Source organism: Phalangium opilio, unplaced genomic scaffold (genome assembly GCF_054372755.1).
Source record: "Phalangium opilio isolate 3A_F unplaced genomic scaffold, DU_Popi_V2 ptg000017l_1, whole genome shotgun sequence".
Lineage (NCBI taxonomy): Eukaryota > Metazoa > Arthropoda > Arachnida > Opiliones > Phalangiidae > Phalangium > Phalangium opilio.
In genome coordinates, this window is record NW_028324151.1 from 6,617,947 (window position 1) to 6,642,091 (window position 24,145).

At 40.3% G+C, this 24,145-nt stretch overlaps 2 protein-coding genes and 1 long non-coding RNA gene across 8 annotated transcripts in view; 1 reads left to right on the forward strand and 2 right to left on the reverse strand.

The window, feature by feature from the left end:
• The first annotated feature begins 367 nt into the window (after positions 1–367).
• On the forward strand, positions 368–13,961 carry LOC149702780 (uncharacterized). Of its 4 annotated transcripts, none has more exons than XM_089866698.1 (18): positions 368–483; positions 703–1,931; positions 2,010–2,063; positions 2,590–2,877; positions 2,946–3,035; positions 3,430–3,590; positions 3,663–3,777; positions 4,847–4,902; positions 6,019–6,123; positions 6,194–6,286; positions 6,719–6,784; positions 6,861–7,046; positions 7,144–7,572; positions 8,973–9,044; positions 9,160–9,326; positions 9,399–9,685; positions 9,752–9,824; positions 13,413–13,961. In XM_089866698.1, exons 2-18 carry the CDS (start codon positions 708–710, stop codon positions 13,616–13,618), a joined length of 3,672 nt encoding a protein of 1,223 aa, XP_089722824.1. In that variant the 5' UTR covers positions 368–483; positions 703–707; the 3' UTR covers positions 13,619–13,961. The 4 variants fall into 4 exon arrangements, with proteins under 4 accessions (XP_089722824.1, XP_089722826.1, XP_089722827.1 ...); XM_089866699.1 differs by having other exon boundaries at positions 427–556; XM_089866700.1 differs by having other exon boundaries at positions 425–1,931; positions 3,433–3,590.
• A 304-nt stretch (positions 13,962–14,265) lies between these two features.
• The window catches only part of LOC149702781 (uncharacterized), a 53,644-nt gene continuing 43,764 nt past the window's right edge, over positions 14,266–24,145 (reverse strand). The window contains exon 2 of the long non-coding RNA XR_016381856.1: positions 14,266–14,442. This is a non-coding gene — a long non-coding RNA (uncharacterized LOC149702781). The remainder of the gene's footprint in view (positions 14,443–24,145) is intronic.
• LOC149702782 (uncharacterized) lies at positions 15,472–23,349 on the reverse strand. 3 transcript variants are annotated; one of them, XM_089866696.1, is made up of 6 exons: positions 23,094–23,349; positions 19,487–19,756; positions 18,245–18,440; positions 16,828–18,177; positions 16,552–16,728; positions 15,472–15,765 (listed from the first exon to the last, which is right to left on the reverse strand). In XM_089866696.1, exons 1-6 carry the CDS (start codon positions 23,115–23,117, stop codon positions 15,602–15,604), a joined length of 2,181 nt encoding a protein of 726 aa, XP_089722822.1. In that variant the 5' UTR covers positions 23,118–23,349; the 3' UTR covers positions 15,472–15,601. The 3 variants fall into 3 exon arrangements, with proteins under 3 accessions (XP_089722822.1, XP_089722821.1, XP_089722823.1); XM_089866695.1 differs by having other exon boundaries at positions 16,552–18,177; XM_089866697.1 differs by lacking the exons at positions 19,487–19,756; positions 23,094–23,349 and adding an exon at positions 19,223–19,384 and having other exon boundaries at positions 16,552–18,177.

The following is a 24,145-nucleotide window of genomic DNA, read 5'->3' on the forward strand; positions in this document are numbered from 1 at the left end:
CTACACGCATTTGAAACTAAGGTCTAGAGGTCCGTGCACTCGAGCTAAAAAACTCGCGGATATTTTAAATCCTGAAGATCCTGAAGTTTTTTGTCTCTTGACAGCACGTACAAAGCTAGGTTACATAGACACCTAGGTTTGCGCGTGCTGACAACCGACGTTGTAACAGAGTGTATACAGAATAAGCTGTCGTTCGAGATAGGGAGTTGCCTATCCTGTAGAGTGAAAACAAATTTCCTCACGCGCATCCTTCATCCATGGTATGAATATTAAATGTTTTTGAATCTTGTCGGTTCCCGCCAAACGTTCAAAACTTCATCGGTGCTGCTCATAAGTTTCCTAAATTGATGCTATTATTCATTCCTCCATCCTCCCTGCTATATATAGGAGTGGAGGCATCACGGAGGCAGGACGTGTAAAATCCAAATATAGTTCTCTGTAGAGTCTGTGTCCCCCTGGACACAACATTGCAACAAAGAACCGGTACGTGTTTTCGGTCTAATCGATCTTAAATTTTTTTAATTACTTAAATTATTAATTGTAATGAAATATTGAGGTAAATTTAATTCTTCAAAAGTAAACCTTTCAAGAATCTAATAATATGAAAACTAGCATTAGTAAAAACGATCAAGGGTTTGGTTTTCTTAGCTAAGCCTTGGCGAAAAAAAATTTTAATTACAAAAAACATCTAATTATAATTAGTAATTATGGATCAAGATGAATCGTCAAATGGTTCTAACGATAGCTCAGATAATGTGGAGATGAGTAGCCCGGAACAACCTCAAATAAGCAGTCCTGTACCGGAATACTCCAAGCCTGTAAGATTGGACAGTGTTGGAAGCTTAGATGGCCCTGAATCCCCTAGTAACGATACCCCAATGTCGCCCGATGATGAAACACCTATGTCGCCCGATGAAACACCAATGTCTCCTGATGAACCCGCACCATCTCCTGGTTATACACCAATGTCACCTGGTGCTCCGCGTCCCATGACTCCGGATAATGCCTCCCAATCAGGGGATGAATCATCTCAATCATCCAGAGGTGGAAGTAGCGTTGTAAAGTCTATCGAAGGACCTCAATCTCCAGATGATAATCCAAGATCACCATCGCCTGATAATCCAAGGTCATCACGTGGTGCTATGCCACCACCACCCCCCACCAATTATAGAAGATCACCCTCACCAGATAATCAAAGATCACCATCCCCTGATTCTTCACCCTCTCATAAAAGAACTCCCGCAACTAAAGGATATATACGTTCACCTTCACCAGATAATATACATTCACCATCACCGGAAGGAGGAAACCCTAGATCCCCTTCACCAACTGATAACCCAAGATCACCATCACCTGAAAATGTACGATCCCCTTCTCCTTTCGATAACCCTAGATCACCCTCTCCGGATAACCCAAGATCACCATCACCAGACAATGTTAGATCACCTTCTCCCGATGATAATGTCAGGTCACCTTCACCCGATAATGTTCGATCCCCATCTCCTCAAAAACATCGTTCTCCGAGGTCTTTTACTGGAAGATCGGTGGATGATAGGGGAATTAAATCTTCAGACTCGTCAAGTTCCCCTCAGAAAGTTTTGTATAAAGCCCCGATAAAAGTTGAACATCCTCAGAGTTTGATGAAAGATAAACCCATGGATAGTAAAACGGTAGAAACATTAGAGGGTGAACTAGATTTTGAGGAAGAAGTTCAAGAAAAGGAGGAAGAGCCTCTTATTGAGGAGAAGGAGAGTTCGGTCATTATTAAAGATGAGATTAGCGATGAAAGTCTGGTTGTTGTGAAGACTGAGAAGAAAAAGGTGGACGAAGATGAGGATGATGATGATGATGGTGAAGTTAAGTCACCTAAACCAAAAGAGGTTAAAGAAAGGAAACTTATAAAAATGGATCAACCTTCTAAGACTAATAAAGTAAGCGTATATTGACCTCCGTGTACCAAAACCAGATAATTATTATGGTAAGTAATGTGTTCGTTAATATAATTTTAGAGTGATAAAACTGATCAGGAAGAAGGGGAAGCTGATGATGGTGAAGTTACTGATGTATGCTATAATGTCTCTCATTTGTAATTGTATCGTAAACATAGTTTTCAAACCATTCAATTTACACCAGGACTCCAGTGTACTTGGAGGACAAAATAGTCTGCCCTTTTGTCCTCCAAGTAGCCTGGTCTCCTTGTGTAAATGGTATGAATCCTGAGTCCTCCTAGCCTGAAAACTATGTATAGATAGTTTTCACACATGGAGGATTCATACCATTTACACCAGGCGGCCAGACTACCTGGAGGACAAAATAGTCTGCCCTTTTGTCCTCCAAGTAGCCTGGTCTCCTTGTGTAAATGGTATGAGTCCTGAGTCCTCCTAGCCTGAAAACTATGTATAGATAGTTTTCACACATGGAGGATTGATACCATTTACACCAGGGGGCCTGGCTACCTGGAGGACAGAAACCCGTCAGCTTTTGTCCTCCTGGTGTAAATGGTATGAATTCTCCATGTGTTTAAACTATCTTAGATAAAGTTTTCATATGCAAAAGTGAGTTAAGTTAAGCCTTGTTCGTTCTATGCAGGAAGATGATTTAGAGGAAGGGGAAGTTAAGGACGGTACCTCAGTTCGTAAAGGTTTCCCGAGACCCAATTGCCGATTTTTCAATAAAGGCCAGTGTACTTGGGGTTCATCATGTCGATTCATTCATCCTGGTGTCAATGATAAGGGCAACTATAACATGTTTGCCGCACCCAAACCTTCAATGCCAGCCAGTATGATGATGATGCCAGGACCGCCCCCTCCTATGCCTCCACCAATGCCCATGATGAAAATGCCCCCGTTACCACCTCACCCAAGAATGAGACCCATGGTAAGACTTTTTTTTTGCAGATTATTGAACTTTGAACTGTTAAACTTAAAATGTATTTATCATTGAAGATGGGACCTGATTTTAGACCTTTTCCGCCTATGGAAGAACCACCTCCAGTGGAATCGGCTTGGGAAAGAGGTCTAAGACACGCCAAGGAGGTATTTATCAATGCGCGCTAATCGACCTTATTCACGATGCGTGTGCCAAGGCTTAGCTGGGAGGGCGTCTATTGTTTGTAGCCCGTCACCGGAGGGGGCGGGCCTTATTATTTGTAGCCCGTCACCGGAGGGGGCGGGTTGTATTATTTGTAGCCCGTCACCGGAGGGGGCGGACCTTATTATTTGTAGCCCGTCACCGCAGGGCGGTTATTGTGTGTAATCCATCAAAACGATGCGTCGTTTCTTCTGTGATGCAGATGGCCCTTCATTATAACCCAAATTTGGTAGTTAAAAATAGCGCGTTAAGCCTTGGCACTCGCGTCGTTAAATTTAGCTTATTTCTTTGCGTAGCTCGACACCTTTAAAAACGAAACATATTTTTTTCTAAATCAAGCAGATTATGAAGAAAGCCAATAGAAGGAAGGAACAGGAAACGGACTTTGAAGAGAAACGAATGAACTTGAGCATAGAAAATCCGGATCGAATTTATGAGCGTGATATGGATAAGTATGGACCAAGTTATAGAAGACCCTCTGAACCTGGAGGATATTATAAGTAATTAATTTTGATTTAGATGGTAGTTAGTTAGTGGTTTTGGGCGCTTAAACATTTTTAATATTTTTACAGAGATGATATAGATGACCCTTATGATAATTTGGAGGAAAGAGAAATCCAAGAACGTTGGAGAGGCGGACATTATGAAAATTTTGAAGTTCGTTGGAATAGACCTGATTTTGATAGAGTAAGAATTCGAGTTCCATAAGGCTAATCAGGGTTCATACAAACCTGGAAAAATCAGGGAAATAAATAGTTGACAAAAACCTCAGGGAAATTTCGAAATCTTAGTAAAATTCAGGGAAATCAGGGAAATTTGCGTCAAACAGGGGCCGAATAATTAAGCAAAATGTTCATAAACATACTTTCCATAGGATTAACATTACACTATATTTTGGAGGCTCATAACTCTGGTTCTACTAGAGATACGGGGATGTCCTTTGAGTATGTTATAGTCCTATTTGCCCCCCATCCAACCATACTAAAGACTTGGGACTAAGACAAACTGGGGTCGAGTAATTAAGCAAAATGTTCGTAAACAACCCCCTCCATAGAATTAACATTAGACCCAACTTTGGAGGCTTATAACTCTGGTTCTACTAGAGATAGGGGATGTCCTTTGAGTATGTTATAGTCCAATTTGTCCCCCTTCCAACCATACTAAAATCTTAGGGCTACGACAAACAGGGGCCGAGTAATTAAGCAAAATGTTCGTGAACATTCCCTCCATAGGATTAACATTACACTATACTTTGGAGGCTCATAACTCTGGTTCTACTAGATATACGGGGATGTCCTTTGAGTATGTTATAGTCCTATTTATCCCCCATTTAACCATACTAAAAACGTAGGGCTACGACAAACTGGGGCCGAGTAATTGAGGAAAATGTTCGTGAACATACCCCCCCTCCATAGGATTAACATTACACTATACTTTGGAGGCTCATAACTCTGGTTCTACTAGAGATACGGGGATGTCCTTTGATTATGTTATAGTCCTATTTGCCCCCCCCCTCCTTCGTTAACATTGGCTCCATAGGATACTCCATATACGGGAAAAACCTGGAAAACTCAGGGAAGTAAGTATATGGGGAAAAACCTCCCATAAATCTCAGGGAAATTAGTTTTCCAAAAGTTGTATGAACCCTGCTAATCATTTCTATTGCTTTTAAATTAATCGATTTTTATCCCCAGAACATTTTTAATTGAAGTATTATGATTAGTTTAATTATAATTATAATCACTTTTGTTTATAGGAATTTCATGAAAAAGAACGGCAGAGACGGTATCCAAGGTCTATGGAAAGAGAAAAGTAAATTGTTTTGAGATTAAGCGCGATTTATTGCATGAAATTTGACAGGTTTTAGTTTAATCTGAATACAGTTAATTCAGACCATTAATTAACAATTGAAATAATTTTTTGTTATAATTGTGAATTAATTATTTTACTAATTAATTGCCTCTTATTTGGTGGGTCTAAGAAGTTGGTAATGTCTTAGGCTGTACCATTTAACGAGAGCCCTCTTCGTTCATTGTGTCTAACTTTGATCATTATTTGTTGTCAAACTTTTACCGGTACAGGTGCGGAAATTTAGTGAAAAAGTGTTTTTACACGAAGAAGTTTAATATTTATTATATATTTTCGTGTTTTAAAAGTTAAATTCAAAAAAGTTTCCGTCACGTCATTAGTTTTGAAACGGAATTAAAACAAATTCCGTCGCGAAAATGGCCCCCGAAATTTCTCTCTCTTAAAAAGTCGTAGTTTAAGGGTAGGGTTAGCGGAGTTATTTTTAGTTGTGTTGTTTTGAAAGAGTAACTACGTTCATCCAAAAAAGGCAGTTCTTTAAAATATCCCCGGTTTTTTTATATCCCCGGTTTTTTAGAGGAAATTTGAATGAGACGTAAGTAATTCTCCATAATTTCGCGGAACCTGTTTGTTGGAGAAATTTAAACCAAAACCAAAAGCCAAAACCAAAAAAAAAAAAGTGAAGAACGAACTTTTACAAAAAAAAAGTTATCGAGTCTAATTGAGGAAAAATTCTTATTCGGTTTCGTTAGGAGTTAGTAGTTTTATCAGTTTTATTATTACTAGTTAACAAGTTTTTTACTAAATGCAAAAAGTGACGCACGAACTTTGGTTAATTAGTTTAAATAATTAGATTAGGGATGTATTAGTTTCTTATTTAACAAACAAAAAAATCTCAACATTTTCCGTTAATTGGTGGTAAGTATTGGCTAATTTACATACAATACATGACTTAAGCTTATGTGGGGGAACAACTAATATTGTTCACATTTTCGATTGGAGGAAAATGGTTAATATTATAATTGGGGGGTGGAAAGCCATATCGCGACAATAACAAGTTGGAACTTAAATTCAAGTTTTGAGGGAAGCGTTTTTTGATCGAACGATTCTGTCTATGCGCAGGTTTGAAAGAAGGTCCCCTGAACCTGAACGTTGGCAAGATGAACGCTATCGTGAAGCTCAAGCTCCTAGAGGACGAGCTGATGAATGGCAAGATCCATGGAGAAGGTATTAATTGTGACACGGACTCTGTTATAATCTTAATTTTAATTTTGATCTTAATTACTTAATGGTTTAGGTCAAAAACACCTAAAGGAAGGCGTAGCCGCTCTCAACCAAGATCTGGTCGAAGATCGTACTCATCAGGATCATCTAGGTCGTATTCTTCTAGGTTAGCGATACTGCTACTTCTATCAGAAGTGAGATGAGACTGGAAGTACTGAGCTAACCAAATTCTTCACTTGGCGAAAGTGAAATGAATATTCTTGATAACACACCAACGGTTGGCCCTCTGGTGGCGGTTTCAGAATTTCCCCTCCAAAACGTGATCTTCGCTCGTGCTGGTAGATGGCCGAACTAGATTCAAGCACCCGCGTCCGTGTTCCGCCACTTTAGGTTGAGGGGAAGGGCGGGGGTAGGAAATGTTTTTGGAACTCGACCAATTTTTTTCTCTCTAGTGTAGGCGCGATGGAAGCGGTGGCATAAAATCCTCAAATTTGTTCACTAGTGCCAAGATCAATGCTAGAGCCCTTTACTTCTAGTCTCATCTCACTTCTGCTTCTATGAAAGTTCGACAAGCTTATTTTATTTACCTTTTCTATAGCTCTTCAAGGTCCTCTTTTGACTCCAGGAGTTCTTATTCGAAGAGTTCGCATTTTAGCTCGGAAAGGTACAAACAAACCAACCTAATTTAGTTTAACTTAAGTAGATAGGCTTACAGATTGTAAATTTTTTGGGGGGGCCAGGTCTCGATCAAGAAGTCACCCGCGAGCGCCATCTAGAGAAGGCGCAGTTCGACCGGGATTTCGTTATAATAAATCGCCACCAGCTGCTGGTGGTGGTCGATCTTTTGAGAGAGATCTTTATGAGCCAAGACGTCGAGCTCCACCTCCTGCAAACATGAGAGATCCTTTAATGAGAAGCCCAACATTGTAAGTATAAGTATACCATGTTCAATTTGAACTACACGCTGGGTGATGGTCGCTTAAGGTCACATTTTTGCCTTGGCATTGTCATTAATCATCAAAGGGCTCGAAACAGTAGCCCGCCAACTAGACCTCCGATAGGTCGAGGTCCGTCGCCTGTTCACAATATCGTGGATTTATCACCACCGAGCAAATTTTCTCCGACTAGACGAACTCCGCCTCCACGTAAAATGAATTCGCCAAACCCTTCCTCTAAGAAGCAGCTGAAAAACACGTCACCCATTCGCGTCATTCGACAATCTCCCCCTATGCCAAAGCGTCAGTATCCGATTGAAGGCAAACAGAAGCAACGAAAATCACCTCCTATGGAACGAAAGAAACCCAAAGTTGGACCCAAATCACCTTCTCCTTTGTCGCCGCCACCGATGGGTGCCAGATTAAGGGATCCGTCGTTGATGATGAAGACTAAGGAAAGGAAGCACGCTGTTCCACCTGTACCTAAGACATCGGCTAAAGCGAAACCTGATTTTAGGTAAATATATTTATTATTCAGGGTTCTAGGGTTCATACCAACTTGGAAAACAGGGATAACCTGGAAAAATTAGGGAAATTAGTAGTTGACAAAAACGGTCCTCAGGAAAAACTAAGGGAAATTTATAATTTTTCGTAAAATTTAGGGAATCAGGGAAATTTGCGTCAAACAGGGGCCGAGTAATTTAGCAAAATGTTCGTAAAAAATACTCCCCTCCATAGGATTAACATTACACTAAACTTTGGAGGCTCATAACTCTAGTTCTACTAGAGATACGGGGATGTCCTTTGAGTATGTTATAGTCCAATTTGTCCCCCATCCAACCATACTAAATACTTACGGCTGCGACAAACAAGGGCCGAGTAATTGAGGAAAATGTTCGTGAACATACCCCCCTCCATAGGATTAACATTACACTATACTTTGGAGGCTCGTAACTGTGGTTATATTAGAGATACGGGGATGTCCTTTGTTTATGTTATAGTCCAATTTGTCCCCCATCCAACCATACTAAAAATGTAGGGCTACAACAAACAGGGGCCGAGTAATTGAGGAAAATGTTCGTAAACATTCCCTCCATAGGATTAACATTAGACCCAACTTTGGAGGCTCTTAACTCTGGTTCTAGTATATATACGGGGATGTCCTTTGTGTATGTTATAGTCCAATTTGTCCCCCATCCAACCATACTACAAACTTAGGGCTACGACAAACAGGGGCCGAGTAATTGAGCAAAATGTTCGTGAACATACCCTCCATAGGATTAACATTAGACCCAACTTTGGAGGCTCGTAACTCTGGTTCTAGTATATATACGGGGATGTCCTTTGTGTATGTTATAGTCCATTTTGTCCCCCATCCAACCATACTAAAAACGTAGGGCTACGACAAACAGGGGCCGAGTAATTGAGGAAAATGTTCGTGAACATTCCCTCCATATGATTAACATTAGACCCAACTTTGGAGGCTCGTAACTCTGGTTCTAGTATATATACGGGGATGTCCTTTGTGTATGTTATAGTCCATTTTGTCCCCCATCCAACCATACTAAAAACGTAGGGCTACGACAAACAGGGGCCGAGTAATTGAGCAAAATGTTCGTGAACATACCCTCCATAGGATTAACATTGCACTATACTTTGGAGGCTCATAACTCTGGTTATATTAGAGATACGGGGATGTCCTTTGATTATGTAATAGTCCTATTTGCCCATCCTCCTTCTTCGTTAACATTTGCTCCATAGGATACTCCATATACGGGAAAAACCTGGAAAACTCAGGGAAGTATATGGGGAAAAACCTCCCATAAATCTCAGGGCAAATTTGTTTTCCAAAAGTTGTATGAACCCTGGGTTCTTCGGACATCGTGGAAACAAATTTTTTTGGATTATTTAAATTAGGGAAAGAAAAGCCCTTGGTGGAACTCACAGTGGCAGTGAATCGAGTCACTCTGCATCCAGGTCCCCCAGCAGGTTTGATTTCCTTTCAAACACTTTCTCTCAGAATTTCTGTAGCTCTTCTTAGGTGGTGTCCTGTGTTTTTGTGTGTGTATCTTTATTCGGATCGAAAAAAACTAAATTTTCGAAGGTCTAGCCATACAAGTTCCCAATCTCGATCCAGATCCAGGTCTATCAGTCGCAGTGTCAGTATGAGCAGCGTCTCCTCTGTGTCCAGTAGCATTTCACACTCATCGTCTGGTTCTGAGACTGGCAAAACGAAATCCAAGGCGAAGGCATTGGCCAAAGGCATTCCTGGTACGTGTTTCCAATACCTTTAGCCTCTACTTCAAACTGTAGGTCTTGAGATGTCTTTAAATTGTTGTCCAGCTGCTGTAAGACGACCTCCAGGTGACAAAGTACCACCGGCTAAGAAAGACCCAGCCCTTGGTGGTGGTGGTAGAGTACCCGCGGAAGCTAAAGGAAAAGAACGACCTCCTAAGGAAAGTAAAAGAGCCCATGATCGACACTTCACGGAGTTTGATGATCACCCTAAAGCTTCAAATTACGATGATCCAACGAGTCTTACAATTCCATTGATGGTGTCGAAACAGTCGAAAGATTTAATCAAACAAGGTGGTCAGAAAGCGCCCATAAAACTAAATTTACTCGCAAAGGTTCGTCTCCATCATGATAAAATGTTTAAGGTTGATTGAATCTACGATATTTTCAATATATTTTAGCAACAGAAGCAGAGTACCTTGGATAAATCCCCCGTTAAAACTGACAATAGGCCAAACAAACACCAAGAAAGAGGTATAAAAATTATTTCTTTAGTCCGTCACCAGACGGGGGCGTTATTGTTATTTATAGTCCGTCACCGGACGGGGGCGTTATTGTTATTTATAGTCCGTTACCGGAGGGGCGTTATTGTTATTTATAGTCCGTCACCGGACAGGGGCGTTATTGTTATTTATAGTCCGTCACCGGAGGGGCGTTGTTTTTTATAGTCCGTCACCGGAGGGGCGTTGTTTTTTATAGTCTGTCACCGGAGGGGCGTTGTTTTTTATAGTCTCACCGGAGGGGCGTTGTTTTTTATAGTCCGTCACCGGAGGGGCGTTGTTTTTTATAGTCCGTCACTGGAGGGGCGTTGTTTTTTATAGTCCGTCACTGGAGGGGCGTTGTTTTTTATAGTCCGTCACCGGAGGGGCGTTGTTTTTTATAGTCCGTCACCGGAGGGGCGTTGTTTTTTATAGTCTGTCACCGGAGGGGCGTTGTTTTTTATAGTCTCACCGGAGGGGCGTTGTTTTTTATAGTCCGTCACCGGAGGGGCGTTGTTTTTTATAGTCCGTCACTGGAGGGGCGTTGTTTTTTATAGTCCGTCACCGGAGGGGCGTTGTTTTTTATAGTCCGTCACCGGAGGGGCGTTGTTTTTTATAGTCTGTCACCGGAGGGGCGTTGTTTTTTATAGTCCGTCACCGGAGGGGCGTTGTTTTTTATAGTCTGTCACCGGAGGGGCGTTGTTTTTTATAGTCTGTCACCGGAGGGGCGTTGTTTTTTATAGTCTGTCACCGGAGGGGCGTTGTTTTTTATAGTCTGTCACCGGAGGGGCGTTGTTTTTTATAGTCCGTCACCGGAGGGGCGTTGTTTTTTATAGTCCGTCACTGGAGGGGCGTTGTTTTTTATAGTCCGTCACTGGAGGGGCGTTGTTTTTTATAGTCCGTCACCGGAGGGGCGTTGTTTTTTATAGTCCGTCACATGAGGGGCGCGTTGTTGTTATTTCTTTAGTCCGTCACCGGAGGGGGGGGGCGTTGTTGTTACTCTAGTCCGTCACCGGAGGGGGGAGTTATTGTTATTTCTTTAGTCCGTCACCGGAGGGGGGGAGTTATTGTTATTTATAGTCCGTCACCGGAGGGGGGGAGTTAATGTTATTTCTTTAGTCCGTCACCGGAGGGGGGGAGTTATTGTTATTTATAGTCCGTCACCGGAGGGGGGAGTTATTGTTATTTATAGTCCGTCACCGGACGGGGGCGTTATTGTTATTTATAGTCCGTCACCGGACGGGGGCGTTATTGTTATTTATAGTCCGTCACCGGACGGGGGCGTTATTGTTATTTATAGTCCGTCACCGGACGGGGGCGTTATTGTTATTTATAGTCCGTCACCGGACGGGGGCGTTATTGTTATTTATAGTCCGTTACCGGAGGGGCGTTATTGTTATTTATAGTCCGTCACCGGACAGGGGCGTTATTGTTATTTATAGTCCGTCACCGGAGGGGCGTTGTTTTTTATAGTCCGTCACCGGAGGGGCGTTGTTTTTTATAGTCTGTCACCGGAGGGGCGTTGTTTTTTATAGTCTCACCGGAGGGGCGTTGTTTTTTATAGTCCGTCACCGGGGGGGCGTTGTTTTTTATAGTCCGTCACTGGAGGGGCGTTGTTTTTTATAGTCCGTCACTGGAGGGGCGTTGTTTTTTATAGTCCGTCACCGGAGGGGCGTTGTTTTTTATAGTCCGTCACCGGAGGGGCGTTGTTTTTTATAGTCTGTCACCGGAGGGGCGTTGTTTTTTATAGTCTCACCGGAGGGGCGTTGTTTTTTATAGTCCGTCACCGGAGGGGCGTTGTTTTTTATAGTCCGTCACTGGAGGGGCGTTGTTTTTTATAGTCCGTCACCGGAGGGGCGTTGTTTTTTATAGTCCGTCACCGGAGGGGCGTTGTTTTTTATAGTCTGTCACCGGAGGGGCGTTGTTTTTTATAGTCCGTCACCGGAGGGGCGTTGTTTTTTATAGTCTGTCACCGGAGGGGCGTTGTTTTTTATAGTCTGTCACCGGAGGGGCGTTGTTTTTTATAGTCTGTCACCGGAGGGGCGTTGTTTTTTATAGTCCGTCACCGGAGGGGCGTTGTTTTTTATAGTCCGTCACTGGAGGGGCGTTGTTTTTTATAGTCCGTCACTGGAGGGGCGTTGTTTTTTATAGTCCGTCACCGGAGGGGCGTTGTTTTTTATAGTCCGTCACATGAGGGGCGCGTTGTTGTTATTTCTTTAGTCCGTCACCGGAGGGGGGGGGGCGTTGTTGTTACTCTAGTCCGTCACCGGAGGGGGGAGTTATTGTTATTTCTTTAGTCCGTCACCGGAGGGGGGGAGTTATTGTTATTTATAGTCCGTCACCGGAGGGGGGGAGTTAATGTTATTTCTTTAGTCCGTCACCGGAGGGGGGGAGTTATTGTTATTTATAGTCCGTCACCGGAGGGGGGAGTTATTGTTATTTATAGTCCGTCACCGGACGGGGGCGTTATTGTTATTTATAGTCCGTCACCGGACGGGGGCGTTATTGTTATTTATAGTCCGTCACCGGACGGGGGCGTTATTGTTATTTATAGTCCGTCACCGGACGGGGGCGTTATTGTTATTTATAGTCCGTCACCGGACGGGGGCGTTGTTTTTTATAGTCCGTCACCGGACGGGGGCGTTGTTTTTTATAGTCCGTCACCGGAGGGGCGTTGTTTTTTATAGTCCGTCACCGGAGGGGCGTTGTTTTTTATAGTCCGTCACCGGAGGGGCGTTGTTTTTTATAGTCCGTCACCGGACGGGGGCGTTATTGTTATTTATAGTCCGTCACCGGAGGGGGGAGTTATTGTTATTTATAGTCCGTCACCGGAGGGGGGAGTTATTGTTATTTATAGTCCGTCACCGGACGGGGGCGTTATTGTTATTTATAGTCCGTCACCGGAGGGGGGAGTTATTGTTATTTATAGTCCGTCACCGGACGGGGGCGTTATTGTTATTTATAGTCCGTCACCGGACGGGGGCGTTATTGTTATTTATAGTCCGTCACCGGAGGGGCGTTGTTTTTTATAGTCCGTCACCGGAGGGGCGTTGTTTTTTATAGTCCGTCACCGGAGGGGCGTTGTTTTTTATAGTCCGTCACCGGAGGGGCGTTGTTTTTTATAGTCCGTCACCGGAGGGGCGTTGTTTTTTATAGTCCGTCACTGGAGGGGCGTTGTTTTTTATAGTCCGTCACCGGAGGGGCGTTGTTTTTTATAGTCCGTCACATGAGGGGCGCGTTGTTGTTATTTCTTTAGTCCGTCACCGGAGGGGGGGGGGCGTTGTTGTTACTCTAGTCCGTCACCGGAGGGGGGAGTTATTGTTATTTCTTTAGTCCGTCACCGGAGGGGGGGAGTTATTGTTATTTATAGTCCGTCACCGGAGGGGGGAGTTATTGTTATTTATAGTCCGTCACCGGACGGGGGCGTTATTGTTATTTATAGTCCGTCACCGGACGGGGGCGTTATTGTTATTTATAGGCCGTCACCGGAGTTATCCTTTTGAGTTTTGACCCATACTTATGAAGTGCATTATAGAGTTATACTAAAATATAACTAAATACCCTGAAAAATATTTCACTTCAGTTGGTGAAGATGGTTCTAGACCAAAAACCTCGTCACTTTTAAGTGGAAGTCGTAAAAGACCAGCGTCACCGACTCACAAGAAGGGAGGGGCATTGGCTTTGAGTATAGCCGCTGCTAAAGCCACAAATTCCCGAAGGGAAGAGCTGCTTAAACAATTAAAAGCTGTAGAAGATGCCATTGCTCGTAAAAAGTCTAAACCTAATTAAGCCTAAAACTAACACTCTTTTACGGTAAGAATTTAGTATTTAAATATTTTGTTTCAACATCCCCTCAATTATCTTTGGGTACATAACAACAAACTTCATTTTGTTTTTGTTTTCACATTATTTTGACTTCAGAAACTTAAGCTTTTAAACATTTAAGAATTTAGGGATAATTCTTAATCTTCTACGTTATCTTTAACATGATTTAACGGAACAACAGTAGAAAATACAACCCTGTCTCTCAAAACTTATTAATAAATGTTGTATTATATTCCTGTCTCTATATGCTAAAGTTTTGGTTCTTTGTCAAAAAATATTCACATTAAAAAAAGTAAAAAAAAAAAAACCGTTTTGAGTAAAATTTATTTATTCTGCACGATTAATAACATATTTACAATAATATTTTTTTTTACGTAATTAATTACAGTTTGGCTTATTTTTATTTCATACTCTTACACAAGTTTGTAACTATTCATCGTTTGGCCGCTTTTTTAAGCCTATATTTATGTACAATTATTCACACAAAATTTACAATGATTTATTAGGCGTTTATAACCTAAGCCTAATAACTAGATTCACAAAAAAGGATTAATGTGTTCTTTTAAAAACGCGATTATTTACGCGTGGCATTGATTTTGTTTTATGATTCATTTATCATAAGTTTATAAGATATGTTCCATAAGTATGTCACTACCCATACTTCGTAATGTTAGAGGCTTAATGAGAGCTAGTTCAAGAACGACGTGAGAATTGACTACACTCGGTTTTGCAGTCCATCCTCCTCTTTAGTCTGTACTAAGCCTTTGACATTTATGTTATGGTTTCATCTAATTATGAGGGTCAGCAAAGAAGTAATTTAGTTGCGAACGTATGACAGTCTTATTTACTTGCTTAACCTCCCCTCCCCCCCCCCGGTGGGCCTAGCTTTAAACAGCGAGTGACGTATAAGGTGTTACATAAAGCGTGGTAGTCGTAGGACCACCGAAGTATAATGGGTTCTGTAACTTCTGTTTGCGATTTTTGTCGAAAATGTGCTATGATAAGTATATATATTTTCGACTTAAAATCGCCCATAGAACAGACTGTACTTCGGTCCTGCCAATCTTTATGGAACACCATGTATATCCTCATTTATATCCACCCTCGTTTAAATTGCGCTTTGACCTTGATACACTGAAAAAATCGCGGACCTCGTTTGTACCATGGCTTTTGTATGTACAAAGAGCCCGGCTACGATGTTTGGTAGATTACCCAAATGCTGGGGCGCTTTGAGTGTGTGTGGGGTGAGAGGGGTGTATGTGAACCCTGGTTCCTGTGGGGTGACCCTTAAAATTTCACAAAGCTAATAATTAGGTCTATAATATTTAAATGTAAAGCGAACAATCAAGGAAGTTTTAAAATCTTAATAAAATCCTTCCATCAAGACATAAGAGTAGTTAAATCAAAGTTGAAAAAGTAAATCTTAATTTTCATTCTCTCCTGCTATTGAATCGGGGAATTAATTCGCCTTCACAGCATTATTCTTTTTGACAAGGACGGAAATTGCCCCCCCCCCTTGTAGTCTAAAAGCTTAACAGAGTACAGAAACTGGCCTACAAGTCCATGATTGGATATTTCGTACAACGGTCGACAACATTTGAGATGGTATCCAACGTTTTTGCCTCAAATTCATAAAACAAAGGAACGTCGCACGCGACGCTGTACGTCGACGTCTCGCCTGTACATTTCTCCTTCGCCCCTTCCGGGGCCGAGTTCACGCCGGACGTGTTAATTTTGTCGCGGTTCAAAGTTCGTTTTCATGAAGTCTCGATTAAACGCGTGAATCGTTCTTTATTGCCCTGAATTATGTTAGCAGATGATGGTACATTGGAGGACATTTTTTTCGCCGCTTAAGCCGTAAGTGATTTTTATTTAATTTAGATGTTAGTCATGTTTTATGGCATTGTTAATATGTTAGTATTTAAGTTAGTTGTGTTACAATTGAAGTTATTTTCCGAATGGAATAGTAAATTCAATATCAATAGTTGGGCGACGTGGCGGTGAAGGTGGGTATGAGTAAGACCTCGTTGGACTCTCATTACTGGGTGCCTCTGTTAATCTTTCCGCTCTAGGACGTAAAGTTGTCGGTTTAGGCTTTCTACGTTTTTTATCTGAAAATTTTTATGCCATATTGGCCATTTGTTAGTAATTTATTAGTAGTTTTAGTTGCGGTTTTAGAGTGAATTTTCATGCTTCGAAGGCGTTGCTCCAAAGGTCGGTTACACGAGGGGGGGGGGGTATGCGTTCTATGCGAGAGCGTTCTATTCTTGTAGACAAAGCTGAGGCTATTATTATTACATCCTGTATGGTTTTAACCCAGAAGTCTCTTGCCCCTCTACTCGCTTAACCTTCTTTATCAGGGGATGGAAACAGGGGGCCCTCGTGTAACCTACCTATTTCCGATTTAATCAAACTCATGCAAATTCAAGATGCAAGACCGTTATTTGAAGAATTTGTGCCCAACTTTGTTTAAGTTTTAAAGAATATAATGAATGTGCAAGTTCAAGGTGTGAAATTGAAACCAGTAGATCTTCCAACCATGCGACGTCATGTTGGTAGTGCATTGTGTGGCAACTATAAGCAGGGAAAGAGCAGGATTTTTATGGGTCATGTTGCATGACGTTGTGGCTTGGATGTTCCATTCATGATACCATGATGGCTTTAAAAACTTAGGCAAAGATTTTTACCATTCTTCAACCATTTCAAAGTGTCCTTTTAACACGCTTTTAAAAGTATAGTTCATGCTTTTGAAGGTTTAAACTGTATTGTTTTACTTTCAAAATGTGCGAAATGTAAATCTCTTGTTAACCTCTCATGCCAAAAACGAATATCAGACTTTTTGTGAAATCATAGACCGTGGGTGAACCCATGCGTTCTTAAAACTTAGTTATAGTAACCATGTTGTTGCCGTCTGGGTTTGGCCTTGGGAGTTTTTTTCTTGATTTCTGATGGCTCAAACTTGGGAGCTGGACCTGGTCCAATATATGCTGGTTCTCCGCCTGGTACTTCAACGGGTTTCCTAGATTCTGATTCATCGGAATCCGATGATTCTGAATCTTCAACCTTAGTCACAACTACGCGCGATATAGTGCGTTCTTGGTGAGAATTTGGGGCATACTGCCTGGACTCTGAATCCTGTACTTTGGACATGACTATATGAGAAATTTCTCTACCTTGGTGTCTACCGGGGAAAGGTCCCACGAAGATAGTTTGGTCAGCTGGCTTCTTGGGTGGTTCAACTACTTGTTGTCCTTCGTTATTTTCCCCACTATGGGCTCCTTTAAGGCCTTGGTTAAACCCATTACGCAATCCTTCTCTAAATCCCTTGTATAATCTTATTGGTGCAGCTACAATTGACCCTGCTGGTACGGCACTTCTCAGACCGTTCCGAATACCTCCAGCAATTCCTTGCATGACATTTCTTGTTAAACCTTCAACCTTTTGCTGTTGTTGAACGTAAACGTGTCCAACTCCCGGTCCACTTACAATAGGTGCGCCAGCGGTTATCTTCAGTGAACCTACATCTCCCCTAATAGGTATATTTTGTCCGTGAAATTGGGCATTTTGCTCTGGAATCTGATGTACTATTGGTCCGAATGTTGGTCCAGCTGCAACGTGTAATCCACCAACGGTGCCTTGGTGGATTCTAATTGGTCCCCTTGAAATTATGGGACCGTTTATTGGGCCATGATTTATTACGGGACCTGACGTGTGAATTGGTCGAAGCGCGAGGGAAGGTCCGCCTTCATTAATGATGGGCATACGTGGTCCATGTTGAATATTTATTAATTGACCGCCATTTGGCCTAAGTAGTTGCTGGGGAGGCCCGATTGGTCTTAGTCCTTGTGGATTGTGGAAACCACCGATTTGAACCGGCGCTGATGGCAAAGGTTTAATAACTTGATGAGGACCTTGTAAGATTGGTCGCAATTGAGGCGCCTGCTGTGGAAAGATGACTGGTTGTCTCAATTGTACTTCCGGTCTGTGATTTAGGATATGAGCCGGTCGTGGGGCGGATAATTGTTGTTGCGCAAGTTGAGCTGGTGACCTAGCTACGAATTGTAATGGACGTGGAGGGCCGAATGCGAGTTGTTGAGGTTGTTGATGAACGAATCTTACTTGTTGACGAGGTGGAGCGAATCTGATTTGTTGTTGAGGTACTAATTTAACGGGTTGGGGCGCAGTTTGCACGAATTTTATTTGTTGTGGAGGTTGAGGTACGAATCTGACTTGTTGTGGAGGTTGTTGAACGAATCTGATTGGTTGTTGAGATTGTTGGATGAATCTGAGTTGTTGTTGAGGTGGCTGAGGGACGAATCTAACTGGTTGAGGAGGAGGAGGTGGTGGTATGAACTTAACGGCTTGAATTGGGGCAGCTCCCGCTGGTATTTTGGGCCCTGACAAGACTATATTTGATGGTCCGAACACGGCTCGACCTTGCTTACCGCCGTGTCCTCCAATCACGGGTTGGTATTCGGATACGATATTGACGTAAGCCGGGTTCTGACTGGCCGTTCCTGGTTCTAAATTGCGAGAGAAACCAAGGTTACGAATGAGTTTTAATTTTCTTAAGAATAATAAGTTCTTTACCATTTGTCCTAATTGCCGCCCTAAAACCATTGTGATCAGCAACGTATTCGACGATTCGATAAAGTCCGTATGGGTCCCGGTAGCCGTAGCTACCTTTTTTCGCACCACTGCCATCGTCTTCTTCGTGGCGAAAGCTTTTACCATTGTTGGGGTCTTTAATTTCATAACCAAACCGATAGGGTTTGGGTTCGTAGACCTTTATTTATGAATTAAACAAACAAAAGAAGGAAAGAAAACAAAACAGCGCGATGAATGTTAATTCGAGGTCATTTGGAGCTAAAACTAAGGTTTAAGGAGATAAAATTCATTCGTGCGAAAAGGAGGGAAAATGTTTTAACATAATGTTATTGTTATGGTTGTACGAATTTTGGGCAGGATGTTAAAACGGAAAGTGTATACAATGTTTCAACGCGTAATCCTTGTTTTTTCTTTCTTACTATTTCAATCGAATGAGAAGGATATAGACCGTGAAGTGCTTATAATTCGAATACAATTCAAACGCGTGCGGTTTATGATTGAATTAAAGATCCTATTAAAGATTATTTAACTTTATATAATCGTAGCATTCTTCAACTTTCGGAAACATAATTTTTATAGCTATATTTTTTTCGTAACCGCTATAGGTAGGCTAAAAATGGAAAGTATGTTTCGTTTCCATTGGAGTCATAAAAAGGATTCAAGTTTTAAATCCGTGGATAGAGAAAGCCAATGACTCAAAAATTTTTAAGTCCTTAATTGGCTAGGAAATAATACATTAATGTTCATTTTCGGCTGCTAGGCTTCTCTGATATATATTTCTGAAAGTTGTTTCTTTGTTAATTCTTTGTGGGCCAAAAGATTAGTGTTAATGTCTACATAGACAAGAAACTCTACCCAGCTTAAAGTCCCTTAAAACCCCCGCGTAACACAGACCGGGTAGCTAAGCCATTTAATTAATTAAACCAGGGATATGTTTAATGGAGAACGATTAGTATTTACTTCAGTCCGACTCATAGCACAGTATAGATCACCTCCCTCCAACACGTATCGAAAAGTTTTAATTATCTTATTGGCTCACTTAAACTACGTTTTGATGACGTTGCTGATGACCTCTGTCGCTATGACCCGCATTTTCATACCCCCCTTCCCGGGGAAAGGGCTCCGGGACTTTGACGCGCGCCCAGGTTATTCTGTTCTCCATTCCTACTTCTAAAATTAAATCTATAACTGATAAAACACAGGATTGTAATTAATCATACTTACAACTTTTTGAACTTGAACTTTACCGCCCTGATATCCTCCTCCGTAGTTTAATGCTACTGGATTAATAAACCCGGCTGCTGCTTGAAGTTTATGGTGCAACTTAGTAGGCTTAGCGATGGGTTGTACTGGTTGTTTTGATTCTTGCGATTCAATATCATCCTGTTCATCTTGATCATCATCAGCTGCTTTACGATCAACTTTGTCTTTAAAATCCTCTTTGTGTTCCTTATCGGCAAAGATTACTCCGGACAGTAGCACCAGGAGAAATACCTAAATTAAAATAAGCCAAAATTATGGTATTATATATCTAGATATAAGTGGTGATATAGTATTTGTGTTCATTTATATTTATATATAGTTTCAAACTTCTAAATATATAAATTATCGGAGACATTTTTCATTTTTTTCTTTCTAAAATAATCCTCTATTGTAGTTATGATAAGATTATTAAGGAAAAGTATTTTTATTTTTATATTATTTTTGGGTAGAAAAAAATCGGTTTCATATAACATTAAAGGCTTATTTAGATGGTACTTTGCAAACAAATTAGACTACTTTAGAGTTTTAACAGAGGGGTACGTCACGTTTGATTTTAAACTGTCGTAGTATTCGGCTGGAAAACGTTTGAACTCGTAAACAATTCGCACACTATCTTGCTAGAATATAAAGTGAATACACCAGAAGGGGATAATAGAAGAAAGGTGACACTCTGTATCCTCTTAATACTTTAGTTATGTAATATGATGTTTCCCAGGCGAGGGATCCCTTTTTGTTTGCTCTCCTGCATGCTCATCAAACTTCAGATGGACATGGCACCGTGCTAGGGTGAATTCTTTAACTGTTTGATATTTACTAAATCCTCAGCAATCAGCCCACAAACCTTGATTGTCTTGACGTGGGACAGAACGCACAAGCGCATGCGCCTTGCCAAATAGTTAAGCGCTAATATAGTAATGATGAGGGAACTATTTATCACGTATGATTCGGTTTAGTAACCTTGCTCCAAATGTAAAGTGATGTTGGGAAGAATCATGTTACAATTATGATTATCCCGCTTTGTGGTTGGTACACTTCTCTCTAAGAGAAATATTATATATTTCATCATGTATCAAATTTTGAATCTAAAATGTTCAATAACAGACTGAATATTCTTCAGGAAAATTCACAGCAGAATACCCCTCTATGAATTTCTGCTAGTATCAAACTTTGAATCTAAAATATTCAAGAAGAGACTGAATATTCGGCAAAACAATTCACAGTAGAATACCCCTTGTTCTTGAAAGAAAAATAAAAAATAGATTTAGAGGTAAATTTGAAGCTTTATATTTTTATGAGGGGACTGTTTATAATGGAAGACATTATGGTGGTATTACGGCATCTTAAAAGTAAATAGTTGATATTTTGATGATACACTTTTGATTTCCTTAAAACCCTTCGGGGCGAGGTTTGTTGATAAGTGTGTACGTGCCCTCCTTTCATTTTCAAAAAGGTATTTGTCTGGGAAAAGTTTTTACATAATGCGCTATTTATAATGCGTCTGGTTGATATATATTATTATGAAAATGGGATTATTATATGGGGCAATTTTTTATTTTTTGCATTTGGAACTAGTTTTAAGTTGTGTCTATGAACTATTTTTAAGCGATCTTTAAAGGTTATATGGGGTTAAGTTCTGGAATTCGGACTGGTGTTATACTATAATGTAGAATTTGATTTACTTTGTGACAGATTAAGGGTTTATTTTTCCTGTCTTTTGAAATTATTTATGAGGTTTAACTGATCTGTTTAAAGTTAACTCTGCAGGATCTTGGGATATACTTAGGTTAAAGGATGTATTCAACTTCGTAATAAACGCGTTTATATATACAGGGTATTTCTGAAAGGTCTGCCAGAAATTAAGGGATGTTCTTTGGGCGATTTTGAGTCGAAAATGTAACTTCTATCCCCATTTAGTCGTCCGGGACCCTGTTTTCGAGTTAAGGTTTGAGTGATTTAGCGAAGATCCCTTAAATTAATTAGCATTGTCTAGCAAGTTTCTTACTTAAATATAAGGGGTCATCCGAAAAATATTCCAAACATAACTTGAAAACGGTGCTCCGGATAGCAAAATGTCATAAAAATTACATGTTTATGATAAAAATCGGATTCACAAGTAATTTCCAATTGTGAATGTGATAAAACTCGCTGTTAAACATAAAACCAGAAGGGAATAAGAGAGAAGGGAGACATTAGAGTCTGCTTTGGTAACGAGAGTCCGACCAACCTCAAGAAAACCGCGAAAACTTTGCGCAAGTACACAGCTTTTAACCAATTTACTGCAAAAATAGTTCTTTAAGTTCTCCGCGGTATCAGGCGGCCTATTTGTCTGCTAGATTTTCATTCTCCAAAGGCTTAGGGCTGTCGATGTTTCGTTCTTGTGTAATTATAACCTCAAGTATGTATTTTATTGAAACTAATTTTTTTTTTTAATATTAATTCAGAATAATTAGTTTTCATCTTTATTACCTTCAAATTATCTGATTTTGGTATGTTCTCAATTCCCGTGTATCTAAATTAATTGCGCAGCTTGATTTCGTTTATCAACATGAAATTCGGCCATTTTTATCTCCTTCAATGTAAAGTTTTAAACAAAACTACTTTTTATTCGTCAACCGAGACGTCACCTTCTTATGTGACGTCACAGCTAAGACAGAAGTTAGATAGCCAATCAGTGAAGGGTAGTTGATTTGAGGTTGGTAAGACTGTTGTTACGAGTGTAAAGCATTATGGAGATATAAAGTGTGTCCCTTCTCTCTTATTCCCTTCTGATAAAACCCAGTATATTGAGAGATATCAGCTCGACTAGAGGAGTGAAATTACTAAAATATTTACTGTTTTGTCGATAATTTAAGTAAAATTTGCATTTCCAAAGCTTCTTAGTAATATATCTGGTAAATTACCATGGTAAAACTATGGTATGCTATGAATTGGAAATCCAGGGTCATATTCGGTAAACTATTTCTTTCCTATGAGATTTAGCATGCCTCTTAATACTTTCTCTATTTTATCAATTATGATTTCTAAGGTTTTAGAGTATTAAAATTTGTCTATAATAATGCAAAGTAACTTAAGCTGAATATGAAGACATGCGTGTACCGCACTTAACTTGCTGCTTTTCACTTTAATTTAAATTGAGTTTAAATTTCATAGTAATGTTGCCTAGCTTAATTTGAAAAGCACACGTGAATTTCCAGGCACTAAACTTGAATGATATTTAGTCGGAATCGCAAGTCGTTTCCGTGCAAGTTTTTTTAATCAGTTTCTTAAATTCTATATTGACATTTTAATTGTCCAATAAAAACTAAGCTTATCTTACTCATTTAATTATTAACTTCACAGGAATTAGAACCTTGTTTTAAACATTCTTCGAAAATATCATGCAAATTAATACTTAATTTTCCAAGTTAATAGGGTATACAGTCAAATTTGTAATCCAGTAAGAGATTTGACTTGAGCCATTGACTTGAACACTCTTATACACTAATCATGCCATAAAACTCCGCAGCAATATTAATCCAAAAACAACACAAATTAAGCAAACACGGTATACAACGTAGTAATTAAATACCTTGAAGTAAATCCTGGCTCTCATATTGAACAGTTCACGAAACCGAATTTGATTTAAATGTCCGAGACACTACTCTTTCACGAAACGACTTCTTTACAATACCTTCTTGATCAACTAAAGTCTAAAATGTTAATCCATTTCTGGTCTAGCGCGTGTAACTCTTTTATATATATGGCGGGACACTTTTTCCTTGATTTAAAAAGTGCGGCCAGGCGTTTAGCCAATCAGAATCGCTTTTCAAATCGTCTGGTGAAAAACATTCGTGTGCCCATCTTGATTTAACAGATATTTGGTAACAAAAAATAAAAAAATAGTAGAAAAACTTAATAGTGTATTCCCCCTATAATATTAGTGGCTGTGGTTACAAATGTTCCGATTTAGATTTCGGGACTTAAACATGGCTTTAAAATGTTTAAATTCTATTTTTAGTTTATAAATCTAGCCCAATATGTCCTCTTATAACGCTTCTTTTGTACGAAGGAAAGGGATATTCTAGTAATAAATTATTGTTGTTTCGACTTTAAACGGAATTCCTTCAGTACAGGAAACTAAGCTTTCGTGCAAGATGAGATAATAATTTTCAAGGGAAAATGAAGACATTGTACGCGATAAGTGAAAATTTTAGAAGAAAAATTACAATGTATCTCTTACAGCATAAGTTCATAAGATATGTTCCATAAGATTGTCACTAGTTGCAAACTGGAGCTTGTCATGAAGTGACGTAGGTCATAGATTCTCATAAAGCAACGTCTGGTGAGGCGCTATCAAAGGCTTAGTACAGACTAAATAGGAAGATGGACAACAAAAAACGAGTGTAGTCAACGTCGAACCCAAATGTAAACAAGTACTCTTTGCGTCGTGTGAACTAACAGTTGTCCTCTGCATGTGAATAGCCAATGAAACGCGAGGAAGCGACGAACGGCCATGGCTGGAAATAAGCACAGGACACTGGACACTGTCCAATAACATTTAAAATGTCCCATAATATTTTTAAAAACTTACGGGTTACTGGCCAGTTTTTTGACCAATAAATTTTCCCAAAGTTTTGATAG